Below are 23970 nucleotides of genomic sequence, written 5' to 3' on the forward strand. Positions count from 1 at the left end.
GTCCTCTTCACAGGTGCCCTTATTCTGAATCAGCAGCTGCTTCCAGACCTCCGTTCACTTTTCATGCAGTGCAACTGTAGAGACGAAACCTGCACAGTCGGCACATTGATCTAATGCTTTGGAATTGGTGGAGGTTTGCGAAATAGTGCTAATGAAGGCGGGTTGATAGAACGCCTTATCTGCAAACCGCCTTTAAGCAGGTGCTATATGTTGTCATGCTTTTACATTTCAGATTGGTAAAGCTGTTCATTGACAAAGTATTCTCATTTGCCTAAACACACTTGTCCATTGTGAAGTGACACTTCCTAATGTAATGTATTTGTCCACAAATGACACATAATTGTATTAGCTGCATTAAAAGCAACAATATTAAGTTATATGAAATTATGAAATTCAACTTAATAGTATTGCTTTAACTAACCTAATTCAATTAAGTGGAATTTATCGACAAAATACATTTAATTAAAGTCAATGTTTCAGTTTTTCAGAGCACGCTGTCCCTCACTCAAAGTTCAAGGCCACATTTTTAGTACATTTAGTTCAAAGTACATTCTGTGGTGCTAAAGGGACGTGCAGCAAAGAGATGTACAGTGCAATGAAGTAAAGTAAAACAGATATACAGTTAAGTATAATGTCCAAGTGTGATGCAGTGTTGCAATTATTATTATGCAGTGAAAGAAATGAGGGAAAAGCATAAAGAAAATGAAGTGAAGCGATGAGAAGTGACGGGTAGTTTGTAGAAATGGCTCAATTACTGTAAATGAATGTAATGCAGCCTTGGTTCACACTCTTAGTGTACCAGGAGTCATGTCTGATCCAAAATAACAAGGACACTATTGAGATTTATTCAGAATATACAATTCTCAATGCTTCAAGTTGAAATGAAATGCTGTTCATCGTCACTGAGGCAGAAGAACAATAGGTAGATAGCTGAAACCCTCTCACTGAAATGATGTGCATCGCTGGATTGAATGCTAGAGTTGCAGAGTCTATTGGTTCACACCACATCCTGTCGACAGAGGTAAATGTTGGTGACAGGAATGAAGAGTCATTACAGATTCAGCTGCTCTCTATCACAAAAGAAATCCCGATGGCCTCTAATATCTATCGGAGCCTGATATCTTCATCCTGGATCTCCCCTCGTCTCCTTTCAGTTTCATTTTACCTGTCGTCTATCTGTTTCACTGACACGTGCCACACTGACCCTTTTCCTTTCGGATTTCCACACCCTCCCCTCTCGTGTGTGTGAGTGTGTGATTGTGTGAGTGTGATTGTGTGAGTGTGTTTGAGTGGAAGCAAGAGCGACTTTTGATTTGAGGCTTAAGGCCCATGATCTGTACGTCTGGTTGACAACAGCCTTTACAAAGCCTTGAGTTCAATGTGTGTGTGTGTGTGTGTGTGTGTGTGTGTGTGTGTGTGTGTGTGTGTGTGTGTGTGTGTGTGTGTGTGTGTGTGTCTGATTTGTGAAGTTCTTAAGCCCAGGATATCCTCACCTTAACCGGGTAGGTGTTGCCAAGAACAACCCTGGTGTTCATAAACACAATAAACAATTCAATGACTTCTAATTTGATACCCAGTTGATATAGGATACACACCGGTTACTCTGTGAGCAGTAAACATACTTCCACATGCACATCCACATCCCCCCCCCCCCCCCCCCCCCCTCTGCCTCCATCAAGACTCCACCTCGGATGCTGCTGGTGCTGCTCATCTGATTACCGCGATACCAGACCTGCGTCTCCTTAAAGCGACACTCCGGTTTAATTAATCAGACTACCGGCGAGAGGGGGAGAGCATCGCAGAGGATGCAGAGGAAGAGAGCGACGCAGCATCCGGCGGTGGCACCACATTCTCCCTGCAGGACGTTTCACTGCAGCGTTTCACCGCCTTGAGGTTTCGATGCCGGCTGTAAACTGAGCCTGGATGCCTGCAGAAAAACCTCCAAGATCCTCCTCCTCCCCCATCTGCTCTCCTTCCTGCGATGCACGGACTGTCAATGCGACACACTCTCTTCTCTTCCTGCGTCGTTTCTTCCGCACACGCGTTGCAGCCTTCATGCCTCATATTTAGGGTATGAAATCTGCACAATCGCGGCTTTTCGCCACTCCCACATTGGCTCTGGAGTCGTGAATAGATCCGCGGTTTTCTCATGCTTGTCAGTCTGTCCGGCCTTGTTCGTTTCTGCGTTCATGTTCGCCGCTCACGCGTCGCCACTGCCGCGCTGCCGCCTCCGCTCCTCCTACTCCTCCTCCCCACATGGACTATGAAATCTATGTGAAGCGCGCGTCGTCTTCGCGTTTCCACCCTCGTTCTGCCGCTGATGCGGTGCGCCTGGGTGTTCGCTGTCTCCTTGTCCTGGCCGGTCACTGAACCTCTGGTCCGGGGGGGCTGCTGTCCGCAGAGAGGCAGGATGGTGCGGATCGCCAGCGCGCTTGGGCTGGTCATGTTCAGCGTGGCGCTGCTCATCCTGTCGCTCATCAGCTACGTGTCCATCAAGAAGGACTTTCTGCTCAGCACCCCCAGATACGGACCTAATGGAGGACCCAGGATGTCCATGTTTCACGCGGGGTTTCGGTGAGTACAGGCCTGGGTGTGTTGCTGTAGACGTAGGCAGTGTGCTGACTGTTGCACCAGATCAGCTGAGTGGTGGATTATATATTTAGGTACTCCAGGTGCATGCTGACAGGGTAGAAACAGCATTTCACTGTGACCTACAGTTGATACCTTCTTATGTGACAAGTGTTTATTGCCTTGAATCCTTTTAATAATGTGGTTGTTGTTCCAGTTTTCCAGCTGAACCCTCATCTCTCAGTTTGTGCTCGCAGGGGGGATTAATCTAATCAGGAAAATGCATAACTTCGCCCCCTGATACATGTAGCCTATGTAGCTCATGGAGGTGTTGATGATGAGGCACAGATGAAGGCCTCTCTGCTGTGTGAGGCCTGACAGCCCACACACTGGGCCGTGGGTGTGTTCATGCTGCAGGTCGACTGTATGTGTGTTTCGGTTTATCACTGTGACAAAAGGTTTTTATTTTCTCACATCACACTGCTTTCAAAATGTTCACTTCCATCTTTTTTACACCAAGGGGCCGAACATTTATAGACCCCCTCATTCACATAATGACCCGGGGCTGTTGTTTGTGGTCTCAGCTAGGCCCGGATATTCGATAAAGGAACATTGTAGTGATACAAAAGTCTAATTCATAAAAGCACAGACCTATGACGACAGTAAAGACCAATGCTTATGTTTTAAGAATAGTTTGATTCAACATTAAACTGAGATACGGTGTGGGAGAGGACATGGTTATAGCGTTTAGAAAGTTTGAAATAACATTGAATTTATGTTGCTTAAAAGAATCCTAAAACAGAAAATATGAGTCTATCGAATGATGAAAACATCTTTCAAGGTTTCAAGGTTTCGACCTTACATTGAAACCTTGCGTATAACCACACCAACTTCCTGTTCTGTATTTCCCTCGGTCATCATGTTGGAGCAACCCACACACCGCCCTCATCTTGAAGCTGACTGGAAACCCCAAGGCTGTTTTTGGTTTTTAACATCTCAAGCATTTCATTTGTACACATGAGTGCTAAGAATCTACATGTCCTTTATTCTGCGTGAGGCTCCTTGCACTTAACCGTGACCTCTGTTCACAAGCCATTACAGCCCTATGTTTGAAATATGAACAGAGACCAGGCTAGCTGTTTCCATCTGCTTCCAGTGTTTGTGCTAAGCTAAGCTAATTGCCTTCCAGCTCCAGCTCCACACAAAGACATTAGATCTTAAAAAATGTGACATAAAAACTGCCTTTCACTACGATTACCTAAGTTACAAAAGTAGGAAAACCTCTCTTGCTATTTCTGCTGCCACTACTTTGACTGTAGGTCTACTTTTAAAAGGGTTAGGGTTAGCTAATCTTGGTAATCTACTCCTAGCATTGCTACTAGTTTGTTCCTATTTGTTTACTACTTTCGACTCCTTCTACTGTACTGTTTTTGCCACTACTACTATAACTTCTCCAGTTCTTCTTTTATCCCTTTACTACAATAAAACTATTGGTATTGTGACTACTACTACCTCTTATATCACTGCTACTACTACTAGCATCTATGCTAACATGTAGGCTAAAGTATTGAGCAACTGCTTGAGTTCGGAGCAACCAAGTTGTTTTTATCTAAAACCTTATAAAAGGTGACGTTTTTTGACAATCTTATATATTTTTTAATCAAACAAATGAGTCAAAGTCTGCTCTGAACTCCTTATTCTCAAATAATCAGCATGAATTGTCTTTTTAATTGAAGACAAAGCAGCTCATGCTAACTGAATGTAGATGCCTCTGCAAAGCACTTCCATCAAACATCTGGAAAAGCATAATTCCTACATTTTATTTTAAATGTGCAGAATAAATAAGCAGGCCACAGTCTTTCAGGTCAATGATGGATAACACTGCTTCCTTGTTGTTGTTTTAATGAGGAGATCACTGCCTTGATGAACTGGTCTACATGTCAGTGTGTTTCTCAGTCACTGTGAGTGTGTATCAGCCTGAAGGAAAGCAGGGCATCTGTCACTTAATCCTACAGCTCTGAAATAGATCGGCTGCTCGTTTCCTCGCAGCTCTTCTGTCTCTCTTTAAGTCCAATTCCTGCCATGTTTACAATTATTTTATACACATTATTAAGTATCTTGCTGTAGAGCGATTTAAGGAATACACAATTATGTGTGATGGATCTTCATTTATATTTAGAAACTAGATGTTGTAGCATCTATGGGTTGAAGGCTAAATGGGTTGAAACACACACACATGCTGTTAGCACATTTTTCAGCTGGCTAATTTTGTTAAACCAGGTTGCACGGAAACATTTGCAAGGACTTCCCATTATGTCTGTCATTTATCTTAAAATATAAACTACATACATCAGGAACATGTTGTGTTTCAGAAAGACTGATGAAGGGAACCCCTTATGGAAACTATATATAAAAACAAAAGCTAATAGGAAAGATGCTAAGCTAACCGCTAAGGGCTTCAGCTAACATGTGTGTTGTTGAGGCTGTGTGTCTGAATACCTCCATGGTCAGATTCTCAATGAGTGTGTGTGTAGTGTGTGTATCTGGGTTTACAGCATCTAATACTGCATCAGATTCCAGTCCAGTCCGTTGACACCAATATGTCTGATATTTCTAACAGATCTCAGTAGTGCCACTGCAGCACAGCTCCATGAAAACCACTCTGTAAATCTTTGTTGACCGATATGTCGGTCAGGCCCAGAGGGCAATGCTTAAACAGCCTCGTTCTGATGAGGCTCTGCAGGCCAGCAGCCCGCCCTTGGATCTGATTTATAGCACGAGGACTGCATTCATTTTCCTTCCACCTGTAATCATTTTCCTCCTCGCTCGCCGTCACCACGGGCCAAGGTTGCGCTCAGATTGAGTTAGGTGTGAAGGTGGGCTGCATGTTGAAGAGAAAACAGTCCAGTGGACAAATCTGTGTGAGTTTCCTGCCATGTTGTGGTAGAATTTGGGTTTATGATCAGGACATTCAGACATTTCTGTTTTGAAGGCTGCACACAATGGAGAGTCCACATGGTCTTGGCCAATGAAAAAGAGTATTACAGGTGAACATGGTGACCCCCGTCTAACACCACCATCAGGCTCTCATTTCTCCTGGACTTCCATGCACATAAAGGCTTGTTTTATTCTCTACGTAGCATCCTAAGCTCCCAAAGTGCAACTCTACATATGTGTAACTAGGCTCTGATCACACATGCAATCATTTCATTCAAGATCCATGATGGACAGGTTATTGCCATAAGACGTAAGTGTTGTTATAGCTTAATGTAACTCACAGAAAGTAAGGAATTGTACATAGTTTATCCTCTGCAGTTGCAAAAAGTGCCATGTGTTATCCTCACTGTAATATAATACCGAGTAAGTATTTGAAATGCACTTTACCTCTGCATGCCAGGTCTTCTTCTGTCAATGAAATGTCATTTTAAAGTCACTGGTGATGATAAAGATGTTTTACATTCCTCCTGCAGCGAGAGGCCGCCTCGTAAACCTGTCCTGAGGTGAATACAGTGTGCTGACGTTTAATTCCAAAACACAAGGATGCATTTTCACTTCTTAATACTTATATTTTCCCTCAGAGCTTCAATCTCTATCTATCTATCCATCTATCTCTCCATCTCTCCATCTCTCCATCTCTCCATCCATCTATTCTAATCTATCCTTTGGAGCCTTTTGGATCGTATTGGATTTGAAACAGCATGAATTTGGAAGGCTAGTTTCTTTTAGTGGAGTTCAGCCAGTATTACATGACCTCTTTCGACTTGAAGTTTCATAGTTTTTAACTTAAACTATAACGTAATCATGGCTTTAGTCCTTCTACTAAGATAATTCCTCTGCATATGTGTGGGTTAGTAACCAAATTGTACCTCAAAGGCTCCCAAATATCCTGTCTGCTATTGGCTCATCTTTACTATATACTGTTCTAATCAGTGCTGCTACTCTCTGGCTGAGCCTCACTTGCTTCAAAGACGGCAGAGCAACAAAATAAGTCTGATGGACGCCATCAGACCCCGGTCGAACAGCATTTACTCATACATTTTAAGGTTTGGCTAACACTGATGGATTGTGGTAAAATCCGTTGTGGTCAAACCTCAAACTGTCCTTATGCAGTAAATGCCACTGACCTTTATGCAAACTTCACCTCCTGTGTCTGCCATAGCCGGGTCTGGACCTGAAACCTTGACATTTTGATGATTAGTCAAAGGCCAGAGAACATTGGTTTAGTCTTTGGTGGTCCTGAAGAAACAAACCAGACATTTGTGTCACTGGATGGAAACATTTGATAGAGTTAGGCTATCAGTTCTCCTCTGCTTTAACTCGTTGTGCTCAGCTACGCCACACATATCCTGGACCTTCCTCTCTCTGACCAGATGCACAGTGAGGTCCATTTTCTTATTTACTCTGAGTAAGACGGAGAGGGTTGCATTTATAAGAAACTAATATTACTTCTGACCTAGGGAGGAAGTCATTTTACCGGAAGACAAGAAAAACTCAAATCCAATCAAAATGTCAAGGTTTCCGTGCGAAAATCAGACATTTAGAAACGCTTACTGAATATTCTGGTTAAGTTTTGGTTTCAATATAATCCTTATAAGCCTTGGATTGAGTAGAGCTTCATGCACTGCAAGAAAAGTGTTCATCTTATCAAGTATGTCGACGTCATGTTGACATTATTGGATTTCTCTTTGAGTTTAAATGACTTCAAATGTGGTAAACAAAGCATCAATTCAGATGTGGTTGTCGCTTTTAAACCTTGAAAGGAAAGGAGTTGCATAAAACCACATTTGGTTAAATTAACTACAAATTAATTCCCTTGCTAAGATGGACAGAATTTCTGCAGCAGTTTAACCTTATTGCCTATTTCCCGAGAGCACTGGGTTTATTTAATTCAAGATGAGGGTGAGGATAGAGAATGTAAGTATTTGTTTACACTGAGCTGAAAGGGTAAATACAAGTGTCTGAATCTATTCTCCTCTGCGCTTTGTTTCCTTAAGGAAAACGTCCTTATATGTTTTGCTGAATGGCTCAAAGACTTGCATTACAATTGTCTTCTTCTCGAGGCCTTATCGCTTTGGAACTGACGGAGAAAAAGACAAAATATCTATGAAATGTTCTGCAGAGGCCAGCTGAAGCTTTATTTTTTTAATCATTTCTACAACAGGACAAGAAACTGAGCAGTCAGGTGACCCCACTTAACATTTTATAGGTACTTCGGCACCAAATTGAAATGGATGTGCAAGAAGGAAATGATCATGTTAGGGTTTCGTGTTGCTTATTGCAAACAAAAGAAGCATTCAAATAGAATTATCTTTGATGAATTGGAATAAAATATGACTTTCTTACACTCTTTTTAACTTGAAAACTAAAAAGGGTCATTGCTGGTGTCTAGATTTAAGAAGGGAAGTGAAAAGATTGATAGATTTTATGCACAAAAACGTTGCCTCCAAATTGAAGTGGTTTCATTAATCTGGCTAAGGTGCTGCCTTTTTTACAGCCTGACTGCTTGTATTCCTTGCCCTGTCAGATATATGACCATTTAATGCTTTGCAATGCAGGTAAATGGGGATGTTTTGCATTACCTAGTTTTTTAAAGAGCTTAAGTGCAAGTGGATGAAGCCGACCTCATCTTAACACGACAGGAAGTCTGGGTTAAAGTCGTTGTTTCTAACTCCTCCATCTTCTCCTTTTAAGCTCCCAGCTGGCATTGAAGTATATGGATCCAGCTTTCAGTCCTCTGACCAACGCACTGAGCGAGGACCTGCAAAACTCCTCCAGATGGACCTACAACAGCTCGGCTTTTCTGCAGCTGAAGTAGGTTACTCTGAATTTCTCCAACAGTTTTAAATGTCTCATCAAGTCTCTTTACAATATGCATGAACCTGAAAACCAAACACTGACCTTTGTGTCTTACAGAAGGGACATCTCTCAGTACATCGACATCCCCCACAACTTCTCATTGATCAAAGACTCAGTCCGAATTGGACAACTGATGCACTACGACTACTCCAGCCACAAGTACGTCTTTTCCATCGGGGAGAACTTCCGCTCGCTCCTTCCCGAGGTCTCGCCGATCCTCAACAAGCAGTACAATGTTTGCGCCGTGGTCGGCAACAGCGGCATCCTCACCGGCTCGCGCTGCGGCCCCCAGATCGAGAAGTTTGACTTTGTGTTCCGCTGCAACTTCGCCCCCACCGAGATGTTCAAGAAGGACGTCGGGCGGCGGACCAACATGACGACCTTCAACCCGAGTATCCTGGAGAAATACTACAACAACTTGCTGACCGTGCAGGACAGGAACAACTTCTTCCTGAGCCTGAAGAAGCTGGACAACGCCATCCTGTGGATCCCGGCGTTTTTCTTCCACACGTCGGCCACTGTGACGAGGACGCTGGTGGATTTCTTCGTGGAACATCGAGGTCAGCTGAAGGTCAAGTTGGCCTGGCCCGGGAACATCATGCAGTATGTCAACAGGTAAGACACACAGTCACACTGCAGTATGTCAACAACACCTTTTACCTGAGTCATCTTAAAGTGAGTCTTTGTATTCAAACCCTTCTCGTTATCCTCACTCTGCTAGCAGACTTTTCAACCGATGCTAAGTCAACGTTATAAGCGACAAATATGAAATGGAAGCAGGTGAAGCGCCAAAGAATCCTGTGTTTTTATTTCTCAACCATTTCACCTAGTTTCCAATATTCTGGCCAGTAGCCTGATTTCTGTTTTAAGTGTAAGTGCTGTTTTACGACATAACTACATAAAGATGTAGCCGGCCGCATTGCTTTTGTAGCTTTGCATATCACTGGACATATTACCCATCGAGACAAGCCTTTAGTGCCTTTCTTTGCATTGACCATCAGGTGTTAACGGGGCTACTTAATTGCTTGCATGTTTGCAATTAAGGTAAACAATTACGAAATACTCTGATACAAATGCAGGGTCTAAGCTTACCCCGCTAAGAGCTAGCATTGTTGTTTGTCATTTGTCATGTCACGCTGTATGGTATGATCTGACTTACAAATGGACATTTAGCCTAAGATATATATTACCATTCCCCCTTCTCTAGGTCGATAGCTTATCTTTATTCTGACTGCTTTACCTTCCAGTTTTTTTAGCTTAGTCTTTACAGTTGGTGATGATGGTTAGTGCTGGTTCCCTAAAAAATGACAGCAGCCATGTTACGTTCTGTTTTCCTCTCCATCAATACCTGTTACCTTGTTTCTATGTCCATCAGTGTTCAAAATGTCCCCGTGTGTATCTCCGTGTTGTTTGTCCTGTAGTAGTTTGTGTGGTTGCATTGTGCTGCGCTCTATATGTCAAAGCGGAGATTTACTGTAGGCTCCAAAGCCGGCTTATAAAAGAAACCGCTATTTAGTGAAAGGTGTGTGTGTGTGTGTGTGTGTGTGTGTGTGTGTGTGTGTGTGTGTGTGTGTGTGTGTGTGTGTGTGTGTGTGTGTGTGTGTGTGTGTGTGTGTGTGTGTGTGTGTGTATAGAGGGATTTAGGGCCGGTGCTTACTGCAGGCTGCTCGTACAGTAGCCTAATCTTCACCAATCCCATTAAACCTACCTGCTCGGGAAGAATTACCACGTTTAAGCAGCTCAGGCGGCTTTCAGCACCTCAAGGACTCCTGCCGATGGTTTTGTAGAGGGTGGTTTGGAGAGTTCCCCCTCTGTGGCGCTGGAAAGACGGACTGCCTATGATGAAAGCACCAGCAGTGGTCGGATTATTTCTTTATCTGAGGCCAGTAACATCTCATTGTGGGATTTCTGGTGAATGCAATGGCAGAAATAATGGACATAAATAGCTGTTTTTGTTGGTTTATTCAGGTGTGTGGCTTCATCCACATCTCACACAACCAAATAACTACTTAAATATAAGGATAATGTGGAAATACAGTGCTTTCTGCTTCAGTGGCGACATATTATACTTAATTGCTATGGATAGTTTTAACATCAAATGTAAACAGAGGCAGAATTGAATCAATCAGTCTGCTAACATAAGATAGTAAAGAGTTTATATGTCTATATATTAAATAAAGTAGTGCATTGCTCCTCATTTGAGATAACAAAGGCCTTTAAATATATTTTTTTACTTACTTGAGAGGATAAAACACGTTTAATTAATGCTAAATAATTCATATGAAAGCTAGTCAAACAGCAGAGCTGAAGTTCTTTTTATGACTTGCACTTAAATAAATAATATACAGCCGCGGAAAAAATGAAGAGACCACTTCAGCGTTATCAGTTTCTCTTGTTTCATTATTTATAGACTGGTCTTTGAGTTAAATGATTTTATTTATTGTATTCTCTAAACTACTGACAATTTTTCTCTGTGTTGGAATTCAACAGACACCGGACTGGCTGCCACACATGTAGAGATACAGGTTTAAGAAACATCTGGACTGGTCTCTTTTTTCCCCGGGGCTGTATATATATGTATGAATATGATAACACATATTTATTGAATGCTTAATCAGCATATAAAAGCTAATAAAAATAGCAGAATTAAATGTGTTTCACCGTTTGTGACTTGCAGTATTGAGTCCTAAAACAACGACTTAGTCCTTTAAGACTTCTGGACCAAGTCAATTGCATTTATGCTTCATAAATTACAGAGTGGTGTAAATAAGTGGAGCTTATCCTGCTGAACAAAAGCTGTTTACTCTCATGAACGTGTGTTTGCAACAAAGCTTATTTTTTGCAGAGCCCTTGTGATGCTACCACAACGCAGCATCACTGCAGCTCTCTGTAAGGTTGTGTTCAATTAAAAATGGTTCTCCTCACTTTTACTCAACAGTTACTGGAAGACCAAGCAGCTGTCGCCGAAGCGCCTGAGCACCGGCATTCTGATGTACACGCTGGCCTCCTCCATGTGCGACCAGATCCACCTGTACGGCTTCTGGCCCTTCGGCTGGGACCCCAACACGGGAAAGGAGCTGCCGTACCACTACTACGACAGGAAGGGCACCAAGTTCACCACCAAGTGGCAGGAGTCCCATCAGCTTCCCGCCGAGTTCAAACTCCTCTACAAGATGCACATGGACGGACTGCTGAAGCTCTCCCTCTCCCACTGTGCTTAGGGCTTACAGCTGCGGCAGGTACAGCGCTCCTTCAATCGCCGACGCTTCCACGGGCCAGAGCTGTCCAAACGACGAGGCAGACGAGGGAAGGGATCACGTGGTCTTTGCCAAAATGTAGATCGATGCTCTGAGGCTGAGTTGGTGCAATGGGCTCCTGAACAGAAGCCCTGTTAGACAAACCATTCACGGAAAACAGCAACAGCTCAAGGAACAATGCGTCTTTTCTTTTCTTCTGCTCAAGAATGCAAAGCAGTAGAGGAATGCACATTTTGGGTAAGCTGGACTTGAAACCAGGCACTGGACTATCAAAACTGAACATTGCTTTACGGTGTTTTTACAACTTATCAGCAGACAGACATTAGCTCTTCGTTAGAGAGGGCAGATTTATCCTTGAGACCCTTGTCCGGAAGCAGAGGGCCATGAAGAAAAGGTGAACATGGCTCAATATCAGCTGCGAAGTCATGCAATGCCATGCAGCAACACACTGTGCAGAGCTAATCAGACACGTAAAAATCCCGCATTGCTCGTAAATTCAATCGTGGAGAAAATGAGAGAACTTTCCAGAGATGAAGAATCCTTTCTCATATGGTCCTGAAAGGCTGTGTCACTCAAACTGGACCTCTTGTATTGATTCATTTGTACCTGAAGCAACAGACCCTTGCTTTTGTTTCGACGCAGCGCTGCTTTTAGTCTGAGGTAGGGTTCGCGATACATTAACATATTCTAACCAGCAACCGTCGGCCCAACAACGACCGCCGATCGCCAATATATTAACGCCAGTATTTTCAGTTGGGAGACCGGTGCCAGCTGCGAGTTTGCTTCACTCTAAAAGCTCTGTTTGCCTATTTAGTCTAATTAATAAACCACTTGTTCTAGAGAGGCAGACCAAGGGACACAAATCACTCAAAATAAGGTGCGACAGCTGCCTATTGCCGCCACTACATCCAATTGCCCAACACTTTCGTTACATGACTCCCCCCGACATGCCCGAACGTTTAGACCTTGCAGGAACAGTCTTTGGGAACTTTTGAGTCCTACAAACTAGATTAGGCTCTTGCATAGTCATTCAGATTATACAGATTTCAGTATTCTTAAAGCTGCAGTACCCTAAATATCTGGGTAAGAACATCTTGAAATGATTTACAGATCACCTCAAAGAGTCCAGCTGACACAACATGATCATGATTTGTGTTTGCGTCCAATAATCTCCCCTCTTTTAGCTCTGTTTTTGGTCTCCTCCAACCTTTCTCTAGCTGCGAAACGCTCCAATTAGTTCACCAGCAAGTTGTCCGTCTGCCAATCAAAACTGAGACGTTTCAGCAGAACCTCGTCTCTGATATTGCACAAGAGTAAAATAATGTTTTAGGATCTATTCAACTGTCTGGTTGAGTTTTGACGCTTGGCCAGAATATCAAATAGCACAACATGTATCTTTAGCTGAGGTTGTGTGTCCATGAGAGGCACAGAGAGGGATGTTGGATTCAACACCAGACATGTCAGCGTTTACTGTGTTACTGTGGTAACCAATCAGAGGGTCAGCTCCACGGATGATGCTCTACAATGTTGTGTAGGCTTTTTTGGGTTGTGTTGAAAAGTGACAACCCTACTTTGTATAGATGCTAGCCGGTTGTGTACTATGCAAGTTATCAGGACGATTCACTTTCTGTACGCCGCCTTTTCTTTCTTCCATATTGTCGGCATTTCTTAGTTTTCCCCCCAATTTTTTAAACGTGTTTTAGATCATTGGTGATGTATGATGGCTTCTTTGTTCCATAGTGTAATGAATTGCCACCGTGGTTAGAAGGAGCCAATCACACACAGTTATCTTTTAACACTTACCTGAGGTGCAATCCATTCAGTAACTGGGAAAGAAACCAGTGGATCCAAACCCTAAAATCTATCTGTTGAGGCATTAGTAAGGATGAACACAAATGGCACCAGGAGATTGCAGAGCTTCGCCCAGGCTGTGTATGCACCCCATTATTCCAGTCAACCCTAAATTAAGTGGGTTCTTCCTTGGCCAATGCTTACCACCAATTTTAAACCCAATAGGGACAGTAGTTTTTCCATAACCTTGCTGTCAGCCAAACCAACTGAATTGACCTCCATGCGCAAGGTTACAACCAATGGATCCATCCATCACCCTGACCTCCTGACCTTTACCTTAATAAAGCTACTCCCTGTAATGCAACCTGACATTGGCCTGAAAAAAGCCTTAGCGATGTTTGTTTTAGATTAACATAATTCTTAGGGATAATCGCAAGTAAGAGATGTAGAGACTAAGATGATTGGCCCATACTGAAGCACACTGCGGTCATCTTTCACATATCTATTTAGGAAATGTGAGTAATTGGATGTTTAAGGCAACCGATTGAGCAACAAATATAATCAAGAGAACATCCTCTTCCTCACTTTGTAGGCTTGGTTATTTATATTCAGCATGAACAACGTGAGACAAGTTAGATATTACGCAAAACTAAAATGAAACACACACAGAGTCCAGTTTTGACATATTCATTTTGATATATCCGTTATTTTCTGGCTCTTTTGGTTGGGGTCTCTCTTCCTTCTTGGGTCCTGAAGGGTTAGGGTTGGGGTCTGAATGTTCTTCACATCCATCATGTGTGTTAATGAGTTAAATACTCAGTGATGTTTGGTGCCGTGTTGTTTTTTACGGGGGGTTGTTGATAATATCCACTCATTGTAATCAGGAATTGACATATGGACAGGGCAGTTATTTTATTGAGAGCGTCAGATGATTTCTGAATATCATATCTACCGTGTGTTTTACTCCAATGAGACAACAGCAACAACATATTTGTGTGGCATTCCCGCTGCGTTTCACACTGTCTGTTGTCTTTGTTGTCTCCTGTTTCATTCCGCAATGAGACGTCTATGACTTGAACGTGATATTTCAGGACTTTGACATAAAGGATTGTTGGCTTTGAAGGGTAAGCAAAGTATTTAGTAAAACTGCTAATTATTTTCTGACTTTACACAGTTTAAAGGCAGTAAGTTTTATTTCCCTCCTCTGTTGTTATTTTTGTAATATAGAACATCAGTCGGTATCAGGTAACATTTTTCCAGATTGTATTTTGAGCGTTTTGATCGATATCAATGAGGCTGGCTCCATTCATATCAACCTTTCTGTAGAGATCGCTGTATGAACGGTAACACATATTAAAACCACGTATGCTATAGATTAACAAATATGTTTTAAACATCCAATACTTGAAGGAAAATATCTACTCTGTATTTATTTAATCATTTAGTCATTAAAGTGAATTAAAGTTATCGATTTGAAAAGTGAATCCTGTGTTGTTTTTATTGGACTGCTTTCCCGTGTTTGTGACTGTATCTCCTGTGCTGTGATGTTCGACGTTTGTCAGGAGACAAGTCTTAACGAAGCTCAGAGTGAGGTCAATCAGGAAGACCGTCTTTATGTCCTGTCATTCACATATTTGAAGAAGGAGTTAGAATAGTGAGGAAATAGTTGGGACATTTTTAAAAGTCGAAATTTAGAAAAAAAAGTCAGAAGTTTGAAAAGAAAATCAAAAGGAAAAAAAATGTGGAGACAAAAGATGTGAAGTTTTGAAAGAAGATGATTAGGGACACATGAAGGTAGAATAATGAGTCATAGTGGGTCATTTTTAAAAGTCGAAATTTAGAAGAAAAAAAAGGCAGTTTTTAGGAAAAAAGTGATCCTTTAAATAAAGATAGTCCGAAATCATTTCTTCAAATAAGAGTTTGTCATTTCAGGTGACTCGACGCAGCCCTCCTCCCCCCTTCCACCTCCCGTTCCTCCGAATCCAGGGTTCACGTCAAGCCTAAACCACTTCAGACTGACCTCCATCAATCCCTTCATGCCTCCACCACCACCAGTGTGTAGACCCCAGGGGGTGGGGTTGTATCGGCTCGGTTTTCCCCTCCCGAATGATACTCCCGCACAACGGGGTCTAATCGCCAAACACCGTCACATTCATCTGTGGATTCTGGCAATAACATATATATTGTTGCATCAAACCCAGTCTCTCCTTATTGAAATGATCTTAGGTACAACTGGGATAAGGCCAACTAGATGCAGCATGTTCCGCCAATCGCTTTCAATAATTGAGGAAGATCTGAAGGATCTACATTAACGTTATGCAATCAAGCGTCTCCTCTCTTCCTGAAGCCAGTACGCGTTCAGCCCCGTCGACGTCTGATCATTTCTCTGTAAGAACTTGAACAAACCTTCACATTTTTAGGAGTGGAGCTGCTGAGGAATTAAGGCTGACTATAAGGTCATACATCAAGAAAGAAGGGCGGCACATTTTTCATAATCTTCTGCACAATCAGACTTATTTTTGCAACCAGTTGAGAGCCTCCTGTAGACCACTACTGCATTGGAATAACTACAGATGAATGTGTGTGTGTGGGTGTGTGTACCAGTGTCACGTGATCACCAGTAACCGGGGCTTATTTAACATTGCATAAGGCTGGGACCCCGTTCTGCAACCTTCAGCCTTTGTGGGGGAGGGAGACAGGTCAATGTCCACAGCACGTTGGAAACAGCATGTGGAATTCTGTCCGTCAATGTCATGCTAGAATACAGCCTCTCTTAGGGGGCAGATACAGCTTTCAAATCTTAATTCCATTCATTCAATACGTCTCGGTTCTGTCAAAAGATCTGAACTACTTTATTAGTTTCATCTCAAGTCTCATATCAAGTCTCACCCTCTCTTAGTTTATTTCACATATCTCCTTTCTTGGTCTATTCTGTTCTATTATCAGAAACAGAACACCTGTATTCGTTCCACAGAGAGGAAATGTACATTAGCCACAGCAACAACAGAGCCACAGACAGCTTGGAAAAATCAAATCATGCAGTAAAGAGTAAATATAATTAAGATGAAAACTAGAAAACTATCATTTGTATTGCTCGACAAGTAGAAGCATTAATTAATCTATACTGTTGATTTTATGGGTATTAAAGGACCCTCTTTATGTTGCAAATGCGTTGTGAATTATATCTGTCTGTTGTGTGTTTGTGTGTGTGTTGTGTGTTTGTGTCCTCATTTTATCTAAATATCCGTACTTCATTAAAATGTCCTCAATTTACTAACATATCCTAATTTTAGCAGCAGACCCTGACTTCACTAAAGGGTCCCGACATTTCCCCTAAAGAAAATGTCCTTGCTTCAAAATCTTCACTTTTTAATCTTCCATTTCATATTGAGAATATGTCGTCAGTGTCACAGATCAAAAGCTTAAACTTTGCAAATAAAAGAGAACAAGACACACATGACAACACACACACACACACACACACACACACACACACACACACACAAACACACACTTACAGGTCAATACTGTGCTCCTTGATTTTAGGGAGTGTGTCAGAGGTCGAAGGTTAAGGTGTTTTGAGTCCTTCAAATAGGACTAGTCAGAGGGAATTTAGAAAACAGCAATTTAAGGTTTTTATTTTTAATCAACGATCAATACCACAGAAAATGTTTGCCATCGCTACAACTCACCGTCATCATGACGAACCTCTGCAGTGAAGGACTAGTTACTCCACAAAATAAATGAGCACATTAATTGCAAAAACACTTTTGAAATAAATGTGATAAATATGAATCGTTCAAAGAAAATGATTTAGAAAACCAACAGAATGACACAACAATTTCATATGAATGAAAGTAAAACCTTTCATTTTCAATTGAAACTGATAACTGTGTGTGTGTGTGTGTGTGTGTGTGTGTGTGTGTGTGTGTGTGTGTGTGTGTGTGTGTGTGTGTGTGTGTGTGTGTGTGTGTGTGTGTATTTTATTCATAAGACGCTAATTAGAGATGCTAATGCTAATATGTTAAATTACAGAAACGCTTTTATTTTGAAAAACTCGGGGGTAATTTTAGGAACAGATTTGGGAACAATGGTCACATGTATGTAGGTCAGCGCGTATGTAAATAGGAGAGGTCAGATGGCGTGCGCCGGGGGTGGCTGACCTCTGACCTCTGACCCTTTAACTGCTCTGCGTCTGCAGCTGGTGACAAAGAGACGCAGCAGGAGTCAACAGCTGGATTTAAACAGGCCTTTGGGCGGCTCAAAGATTAGGATTATTTCTTATTTAAATGAAGCAATTTGTTATCGTTCCTACACTGCATGGAACAAAGTCATGGGGGGTTTAATGCTAATATCTGTAGGTGATATTTACTCACGTTGGGTGTGTATTGTAGTTTTTAATGATCCTCTATGTGTTAATATGTGTTTGGTCTTCAAGTAAGTAAATCAATTCAATTTAAGGTCAAGGTAAAAAAATCACAGGAGGAATAAATGATTTAGAAGTAGTTCTATCTCATTCTATGGAAGCAGACTAGGGCCAAATTTAAATTATATATAGTATTTGTTTTTTGAATATGTTAAAATTGAAATATTTTGCAGATTTTTCCTTAAATTCTTGAAATTCAAGTCAGATTTACCTCAAATATATTGTGTTTAATTTAACAGATGACAGGAAAACACAGTTATGAAGCAGAAAATAATAATAATGTGTTTATTGCACCTTAATTTACCTCAATTAAAAACCTTGTAATTGGGTTTAAACCCAAAAAGCAGAAACCACGTACAGCGCCTCATCATGGGCGGAAAATCTGACCTTCTAGAAAAACACCAGTGTGGTTCGTCTCTATGTTTGAGCTCACTGTGTGAATGTGTTCCGGCACATAGAGCAGCTCTCTCTTAAACTGCTGTTGTCTCCGATTCAATCATGTACAGATATTAAATATGAATGCATCCCCTCCTCTTCTTCTTCTTCTTCTTCTCTTCTCTCCTCCTCCTCCTCCTCCTCCTCCTCCTCCTCCTCCTCCTCCTCCTCATTCTCCTCCTCTTTTATCAGAAGTGTGAAAACTCAGAAAGCCGCGGCCTCGTTCTGCAGCCGGCGTGCTGATGGTCGGCAGCAGGGAGGGAATCAATACATCAAGTGTTATGATTAAAGAGCAACAAGCCACAGGGCATTAATAATAAGCATGCAGGAGGAAGAGGAGGAAGAGGAAGAGGAGGGTCCTCTAGTTAATAAGTGATGACTGTGCTTTTTGGAATCACTGTCAACAAGGACAGGGGACTCGATACTCTGCTCTGCTGATTATACCTGACATAAAGTACTTGTACTTTACTTGAGTATTTAAATGTTGTAGTGCTTCTACTTCACTACAATTCAGAGGTAAATCATGTACTTTTACTCCACTACATTTATTTAATACCTTACACCACAACACACACACACACACACACACACACACACACACACACACACACACACACACACACACTCACACACACACACACACACACACACACACACACACACACACACACACACACACACACACACACACACACACACACACACACACACACACATTATCCAGAGATGTATGTCAGATAGGTTATATCACACAAAAAATGAATGAAAGAAGAAAATAAATAAAAACACTTCAGTTTCAACACCGAGAAACAGCTGAGCCCTTCAGTCTTTAACAAGTCAGTCCAATAAGTCCAATTGCATAAACACACACACACACACACACACATACACACACACATACACACACACACACACACACACACACACACACACACACACACACACACACACACACACACACACACACACACACACAGGAAACGTATCTCTAATATTGATCTGAATTAGCATGAGCTGCTGCCTGTGGCCATGTTCCCTCTGATGTTTGCTAAAATAAAAACCTGTGTGTGTGTGTGTGTGTGTGTGTGTGTGTGTGTGTGTGTGTGTGTGTGTGTGTGTGTGTGTGTGTGTGTGTGTGTGTGTGTGTGTGTGTGTGTGTGTGTGTGTGTGTGTGTGTGTGTGTGTGTAGAGGGAGTTTAATGAGCTGAGGTATGAGAAATATCCTATATTATATTTTTGAAAGGTTTTTTTAATGTAAGTAAACTAAAGGTGTTATTTTAAATGAGTCATTGTTCTTTGAGGCTCCTGTGTGTTTTATACCTTATAATAATATTTATTATTGTAAATCCAGTTTTGAAATTCACAACGCATTATATTTTGTATCACATTTTTAAAAAATGGTGACGAGAGAAGAGCTGTTAAGAAAATACAAATAATGAACATCCATAGAGTCTATGTGTCAAATAATGCATCACACCTACGCTTTGTACCTGAAATGATTTTTAGGAAAACAGCATTTTTTAAGTAGAAATTGTTGTTTTTATGATTCTACAATGACTTGACTTTATAGATCATGTGCTTATAATTAAATAACAATTTCTGTAGATGTTATTAAGAGTAAACTGATTTGATTCATTATTGTCATGCTGCTGTGTTCTTCCTGTGGCTTTGCATGATTCTTCTTCTGTTTGTGAGTGTTAAAATGCAGCTGTTTTATCGTTGTGTTCCCTCCCTTCTCTCTTTTAGAAAAACTTAAACTTGAATTTAATTAATATATTGCATTTTCATGAACACAAAATCCTGGAAACTATTTGTCTCTTTTCCTCCTGTTTGCTGAAATGGAGTCATGATGAGTCCTTTAAAAAGCCTAACTTCCTCAGATGTAAAAACCCATCGTGATGTATTCCGGTTGGAGATGTAAGAGTGTGATCTGGAGTCGTCAGAGGTTTAAATGTGTGATTGGTTGCAGATTTATATGAATTGATAGAGGCTGCAGATGAAAGGCAGTTAAATGAGTGTTGATTCAGAGCCGAGCAGAGTATTAGAATACAGCGGCTCCGGTCCGCACGCGGCCATTGTGTTCCCATTAGAACCCGATTTCACGGCCAACACACCGACACAAAGAGGCAGCAGGTCGGAGGAGTCTGAAAGAGAGGGGAGGATAAAGGAGGGACAGAGGGGAAGAGGAGGAGGAGGAGGAGGAAGAAAGAAGTGTGCCTTTTCTCCTTTCTGCATAAATGGCTTTGAATGGGCTGTAAAATGCTGCAGTTATATTAATATTAGGCTGTGTGTGTGTGTGTGTGTGTGTGTGTGTGTGTGTGTGTGTGTGTGTGTGTGTGTGTGTGTGTGTGTGTGTGTGTGTGTGTGTGTGTGTGTGTGTGTGTGTGTGTGTGTGTGTGTGTGTGTGTGTGTGTGTGTGTGTGTATTATGTCAATAGGTTCCACGTAGTTGTATGAGTGAGTTGAAAGCAGTAATGTTTAGTTGAACCTGATATTTTGTATTTAAACTTCACATTATTGCTTTCCATTTAACTTCAAGCAGAATAGATTTCCTGCAAGTCAACGTTTCACTTTTTTTTCAGTGTGTGTGTGTGTGTGTGTGTGTGTGTGTGTGTGTGTGTGTGTGTGTGTGTGTGTGTGTGTGTGTGTGTGTGTGTGTGTGTGTGTGTGTGTGTGTGTGAGTGAGTGTGTGTGTAAATACCTCTTCATCAAGCTATACAAATGTGAAATCAGATGTGAGAAAAATATAATAATCCCTTTAAATGATTTACAACCTAAGATGTTATTTTACAATTTAAATTATTATTATTATATATTATTATTATTGTTATTATATATTATTATTGTTATTATTATTATTATTATATATTATTGTTATTATTGTTATTATTATTATTATTATTGTTATATATTATTGTTATTATTGTTATTATTATTATAATTGTTATTATTATTATGATTATTATTATTATTATATATTATTATTATATATTATTATTGTTGTTATTATTATTATATATTATTATTGTTGTTATTATTATTATATATTATTATTGTTGTTATTATTATTATAGATTATTATTGTTATTATTGTTATTATTATTATTATTATTATATATTATTATTATTGTTATTATTGTTGTTGTTGTTATTATTATAGTTATTAGTGTTATTATTATATATATATTATTATTATTATATATTATTGTTATTGTTGTTGTTGTTATTATTATTATTATTATATATATTTGTAAATAGGATAAATAATTCAATATTTGTGTGTGTATTTATCTTCCCCACTTATCAAATCCCTATATCTAATTTAAATATCAGCCTATAACTATTAATATAAAACAATAAAAAAGCATCTGAAATAAACAGCTCCTTTATATTTGATACATGTCTGTGTATTATCCTTTAAATCTCAGTTGTATTGAAAAGCAGTTTCATGTTTTAATTCAGTGTCTGCATTTCCTTTATTCATCTAATGGTTGTCCTTTTAACATCCATGGTGTCGAACACTCGGCACTGTTCTGTCTTTGTGCATGTTGAAATGTGTTGAATGACCATCCATTTATCTGTGTGAATCTCTCATGTGTTATCTGGAATGAAGTGCAGAGCATATGATGTTACAGTGTGTGTTGAACAGGTCAATGCTTTTATTCTTCCATTTGAATTGTGTTCTACAAAACCTCGTCCATCCCATCATGCAGCTACAATATTTCTTCATGCGCTAAAACGTATACATATCTATTTTACATGGTGTGTATAAAACATCTTTACAAATCCATGTCAAATATCTCTCATAGGAAAGTTCTTCATCTACGCTAAAGTACAAACGCATCTCTATGATGTCTGCACATAGCCTGAAATATTACCTTTATTATAATATTGAACTCTACCATAATCTGTATGTGTTTCTCTCCTCTTTATTTAAATACATGTCCTTAATTGTGTATATTATCTGCATGCATATCAATAATCGTTCAAAACACGGCTTTAATTCTCTCTATTTCTGCTTCTTACTATTTTTAGATCCAGGCTGAAGACTTTTCTATTTCCCGCTGCTTTAAATTGAACTTTTACTCATGTATTTCCTCCTCTGTTATTCCATGTTAGCTTGTTTTATGTTTATTTTCACCTTATTTTTTATGCTCTTAATGGTTGTAAAGCACTTTGAAACTTGCCATGCCTAAAATCATACACAACTCTTCCTGAATTCTCTCCATTTCTGCATCTCATCAGTGCTTTATTTTTATTTAACAGCTATATCTTGGCTGCCATGAAACACCAAAACACAGGGAGCAGGCTCACCATCCAACCCCTGCAGGAGGAGGAGGAGGAGGAGGAGGAGGAGGAGGAGGAGGAGGAGGTTTACAGCCGGACAGATGGACCCCCGCTCAAAAACTGCTGGGTCATTTAGAGAGACACAGAGAGAGAGGGAGAGAGAGAGAGAGACAGAGAGAGAGGGAGGATGACACAGGTTATATTGAGACCGGGGGGGGGGGGGGGGGGGGGGGGGGGGAGAAAGAGGGAGAGAGGGAGAGTCAGTGGGACAGATGCGAGGCAAAGCGGAGCAGGGTTTGTCACTAACGCTATAGATTAGCATGTGGTCTCCAGCACAAAGCTGCAGATCAATACTCCGAACACAGCAGATGGCCCGGGACCGAGGGGGAGAGAGGTGGAGAGAGGGGGAGAGAGGGAGAGAGAGGGCAAGACAGGGAGAGCGAGAGAGAGAGAGAGAGAGGGAGATGTATTTATTTCCTCTTCCTTGTGTTTCTTGTTTTTGCTTCATTGAGGTTGAATGAATACAGCAGCTCGTTTCAAATGTGTGTTTGTGTATGGATGTTGCAACAGAGCTTTGGCAATACTGTATGTCATTACGGTCATGCTAATAAAGCTATTTGAATTGAGATGACAGAGAGGGGAGAGAGAGAGAAAGAGAGAGGGGGGAGAGAGAGATAGGAACAAACTTTGACTTTAATTCAATGTATTTCCTGTCAACACATTTCATCCTAATAACTGAATTAAGTTCATTGAAAGTTGATCCTAATATTTTGTGTTTGAGTTGAATCTCTTCCATCAACCTCACGCAGTAATGTGAAATCTGTTGACATAACATATTTAATTAAAGGCAACCTTTGAGTTTTTCAGTGTGGGTGAGAGGAACAGAAGCTGCCTCTCGCCCACGTCATACGTTCTCTTTATTTCAGAGTTGTTCCTTTCTTATATTTTTAACTGTAAGGGATCTTAGGGTACGGTTGAATGTGAGATGTGTGTGGTACCGTTTAGACGTTAAGCCCTAAAAGGCATCAGAAACAAAGGGAAACTAAATGTATTTACAATAACTATATCATTCGAGTTAAACATTTCAACAGTTCACTTTTTATAAACAACAACTTTAATATCTGTTTACAAATTATTCATACGCTCTTATTTTGAAATTTGATTTTTGAAACTTATGTGAATGTAATTATATTTTTCACACATTTGAAAATCTTTTGTACTGCAATTTTTAGAAACAGTAAAAAATACATATTAAATAATAAGTTGTCCTGCTTTACTGAAATACAGATTGTTGTGTATCTGCAGCTTAAATAAAAACAAAATCCTCAGAAATACAGAAAATAAAAACCTG

The 23970-nt window shown here is 40.6% G+C and overlaps 1 protein-coding gene across 2 annotated transcripts; it reads left to right on the top strand.

Moving 5' to 3' along the window:
- The first annotated feature begins 1790 nt into the window (after positions 1 to 1790).
- On the top strand, positions 1791 to 14956 carry st8sia3 (ST8 alpha-N-acetyl-neuraminide alpha-2,8-sialyltransferase 3). 2 transcript variants are annotated; one of them, XM_063890322.1, is made up of 5 exons: positions 1791 to 2574; positions 6039 to 6068; positions 8260 to 8379; positions 8482 to 9039; positions 11363 to 14956. In XM_063890322.1, exons 1-5 carry the CDS (start codon positions 2321 to 2323, stop codon positions 11643 to 11645), a joined length of 1245 nt encoding a protein of 414 aa, XP_063746392.1. In that variant the 5' UTR covers positions 1791 to 2320; the 3' UTR covers positions 11646 to 14956. The 2 variants fall into 2 exon arrangements, with proteins under 2 accessions (XP_063746392.1, XP_063746393.1); XM_063890323.1 differs by lacking the exon at positions 6039 to 6068.
- Positions 14957 to 23970: the final 9014 nt, after the last annotated feature.

Source organism: Eleginops maclovinus, chromosome 8 (genome assembly GCF_036324505.1).
Source record: "Eleginops maclovinus isolate JMC-PN-2008 ecotype Puerto Natales chromosome 8, JC_Emac_rtc_rv5, whole genome shotgun sequence".
Classification (NCBI taxonomy): domain Eukaryota; kingdom Metazoa; phylum Chordata; class Actinopteri; order Perciformes; family Eleginopidae; genus Eleginops; species Eleginops maclovinus.